This window comes from Schistosoma haematobium (genome assembly GCF_000699445.3).
Source record: "Schistosoma haematobium chromosome Unknown HiC_scaffold_389, whole genome shotgun sequence".
Lineage (NCBI taxonomy): Eukaryota > Metazoa > Platyhelminthes > Trematoda > Strigeidida > Schistosomatidae > Schistosoma > Schistosoma haematobium.
In genome coordinates this window covers 1-3,709 of record NW_026137105.1, presented here as the reverse complement: position 1 = coordinate 3,709, position 3,709 = coordinate 1, and the positions used below count along the sequence as shown (strand labels likewise).

The 3,709-nt window shown below is 41.5% G+C and overlaps 1 protein-coding gene across 1 annotated transcript; it reads left to right on the top strand.

The window, feature by feature from the left end:
- Window positions 1-732: 732 nt before the first annotated feature.
- MS3_00000190 (uncharacterized protein) lies at window positions 733-3,707 on the top strand (the record flags this gene model as incomplete). Its single annotated transcript, XM_051208055.1, has 1 exon — window positions 733-3,707. A coding segment is annotated over exon 1 (2,610 nt), but the record flags the coding sequence as incomplete, so codon positions are not given.
- Between the last annotated feature and the right edge of the window lie 2 nt (window positions 3,708-3,709).

Sequence of the window (3,709 nt, the reverse complement as noted above, 5' to 3'; positions counted from 1 at the left end):
ATAGGACAGAAAAGCCGTTCAGTGCGTCTAGGTTTTCCATGGTGGTCTAGTTTCAATTGACTCATGGTCTCAGCCAATGAAATATAGAAGAATAGTTTAACAGAAATCCGGCGTCGACTATAGAGAAGACATTTTATGTGAAAATTATTTTTAAAATAATCTCAGCAATTGAAATTTAAACTAATTCTAACATTTCATCCAACAAACTTTTCTGAACTACTTTATGGTAATAATCAAAATCATCAAAGTACGTAGTGATTTTAACAGCCGAGATCATGGGTCGATTGAAGCTAGACCACCATGGAAAACCTATAGGCACTGGACGGCAAATTCGTCCTATTGTGGGACTCCTCAGCAGTGAGCGTCCACGACCCAGCCTCGCGGGATTCAAACCCAGTACCTATCAGTATCGCACCAGGAGCTTAACCGACTAGACCACTGGTCCGACATCCGACAGTGTTAATGTCTAACTCCAACTAATCCACGAAATTGAGCAACACATCCACCATTGTCATCAGTGAGTTACTATCCCACAACAGACCCGGTTGAGCTCTCTGGTCACAATACATAGTGTTTAACAATCAAATCAAATATATACTCAGTGCTTATTCAATCAGATTCAAGTGTTGACTCTAGTAAATAGGATAACATGAATCAGTTAGATATGAATTATATGATAAGTTCACAATGTGAGGATAAATGAACGAATGAATGATTGTGTGTGTGTGTGTGTTGGGTCGGCTTCCGGAGAACTTCAACGGAGTCTCCAGAGGCCCACAAGGAGCCGAAGAGTCCTGGCCAATCAGAGTGTGATGGAACGTTCTAGAATTCCAACGTGGCGTGCTACTATTGGTCGGTAGCATAATGTGTTGTTATCGGATTGGCTGTAAAATGATGTTGATTTAACAGACGCCAAAATCTATAAATACCCATGATTTTCTGTACAAAGATGAACCTTGGAATAAAGTGCTTTCTCTCATTCTTGTGTCTTCTCTCTGGAGTTCAAGTCGCTGTGTAGTTCTAGACTGCGGTTTATCGGAATAGCTTAGGAATCGTATATAGCGTTCAACCTACACGACTTATCAGTGGCGACGGGGATGAAAACTTCAATGAATATTTCCTTGGAGCAATTAGAAGCTTATATGGTGCGTCAAGAAAAGAGGTTTGAAGAGTCCCATATTAGAATCATGGAAACCCTGATGCAGAAATTCTGCCTGTCCGAGAAAAACCCTGCTTCTAGTGAATCTCAAGTATCACATACTGATTCAGCCATTAACGCCATCCATGAATTTAATTTTGATGGTGTAGCAGGTGTAACTTTCGAGTCGTGGTTTAAGAAGTATGAAGATTTGTTTTATATTGATCTTTGCAAACTGGATGATGCTTCAAAAGTCAGAATACTTCTTAGAAAACTTGGGACTATGGAACATGAACGCTATAGCAACTTCATTCTTCCGAAGAACCCACGAGATTTTAGTTTTGATGATACAGTCAAAACCCTATCCCAAATCTTTGGAGAACAATCATCTCTATTTAATATCCGTTACCAGTGCTTAAAGTTAACGAAAGAACCAGGAGATGACTGGGTGAAGCATGCAGGAACTGTGAACCGAGAATGTGAGAGATTTAAATTGTCGTCCATGTCTGAAGATCAGTTTAAATGCTTAGTATTTATCTGCAGCCTGCGTTCACCCGAAGATGCCGATATCCGAACCAGAATCCTAAGCAAACTCGAACACTGCCCTAACATGACCCTGCAAGAAGTGACTACTGAGTGCCAAAGGTTAGTAAACTTAAAGCATGATACCTCAATGGTAGAAAACGGTAACTGTTTCCGTAACGTCAGTGCAGTCAAGAGAAAAGTCTTTCAAGGTTCCAGTACCCATAATTTCCAAAATAACAGCGACAAACCATCATCTCCATGCTGGGCATGTGGAGGTTGGCACTATAAGAGGTTTTGCCCATATAAAGAACATCGTTGCAGCAAATGTCATCGGAAGGGGCATAAAGAAAACTTCTGCAGGAGAAGAGACTATAGAAAACGTACCGTGAAATCTTACTCAACGAAATACAGATATAGTGCTCCAACCAACAAGATATTGGTATCACATAACAGAGCACGAAGTTGCCACCAAAGAAAGTATGTGACCTTGAATATTAATAAACACCGTACCCGCCTTCAGCTGGACACAGCTTCTGATATTACTTTAATCAGCCCAGAAACGTGGAAGAACATTGGGAGACCCACAGTTTTCCCAACAACACAGCTGGCACACAGTGCATCTGGGGGGAAGTTGAATATTGTTGTAGAAGTGCCATGCACTGTTTCTAAAGGTACGTTAACAACAAATGCAACATTGTATCTTACTAAGAAGCCAGCACTAGACTTAATGGGGTTGGACCTTATAGAAACACTTAAACTAGCAGATCATTCTATCAACAGTATCTGCAGACGAGTAAGTACAGACAACACCCCAGAATGGAATCAGAAAAACGCCATGCTACAAAGACATCAAAACGTGTTTAGAGAAGGATTGGGAGAATGTACGAAAGCTAAGGCACTGTTAACTCTAAAACCTGAAGCTGCTCCCGTTTTTCGACCCAAAAGACCTGTACCCTATGCTGCTCTTCCAATAGTTGAACAAGAATTACAACGACTTCAGCAAATGGGTGTTATCGAGCCTGTGAACTTCTCGAATTGGGCTGCACCAATAGTGGTGGTCAAGAAGTCGAATGGAAGTGTTCGTTTATGTGCAGACTACTCCACGGGATTAAATGAAGCGCTACAGTCTCATCAGTATCCGTTACCCTTACCAGAAGATCTTTTCGCTAAGCTGAACGGTGGCAGATATTTTGCGAAATTGGACTTATCAGACGCATACCTACAAATCCCTGTATCTGATGAAAGCAAAGATCTCTTAACGATCAACACACACAAAGGTCTGTTCCGGTATAACCGACTACCTTTTGGGGTAAAGACAGCACCCTCTATTTTTCAGCAAATTATGGATACCATGTTACAAGGTATTTCAGGAGCTGCAGCCTACCTAGACGACATCATAATTACGGCAGTAGATAAAATGGACCTGCAGAAGAAACTGGACCAGGTACTAGAACGCATAGCTGATTATGGTTTTCGCCTCCGGGCGGAAAAGTGTGACTTCTATATGCAGCAAGTACGGTACCTTGGGTTCATAATAGATAAAGACGGAAGACGACCAGATCCAGAGAACATTGAAGCAGTGAAAAGAATGCCTAGACCCAGGGACGTTACAACCCTACGATCATTCTTGGGATTGGTCAGTCATTACGGTACCTTTCTCCCCGATCTCCATCGTCTACGTGCTCCACTAAACAACCTACTACAAAAGAACACAAGATGGAATTGGTCTGCAGACTGCCAAGCATCTTTTGAGAAAATCAAGCAACTCCTAACTTCCGATCTCTTATTGACACATTATGATCCTTCTCTACCGATAGTCGTCGCTTCAGATGCTTCTAACTATGGTGTGGGCGCAGTTATCTTTCATATTTTTCCTGATGGGTCTGAAAAAGCTATCTCACACGCTGCCAGATCTTTGACAACGACTGAAAGGAACTATAGCCAAATCGAGAAAGAAGCCCTATCGATTATATTTGCAGTGAAAAAGTTCCACAAGATGATATATGGTCGACATTTTACCCTAATAACAGACCATAAGCCACTACT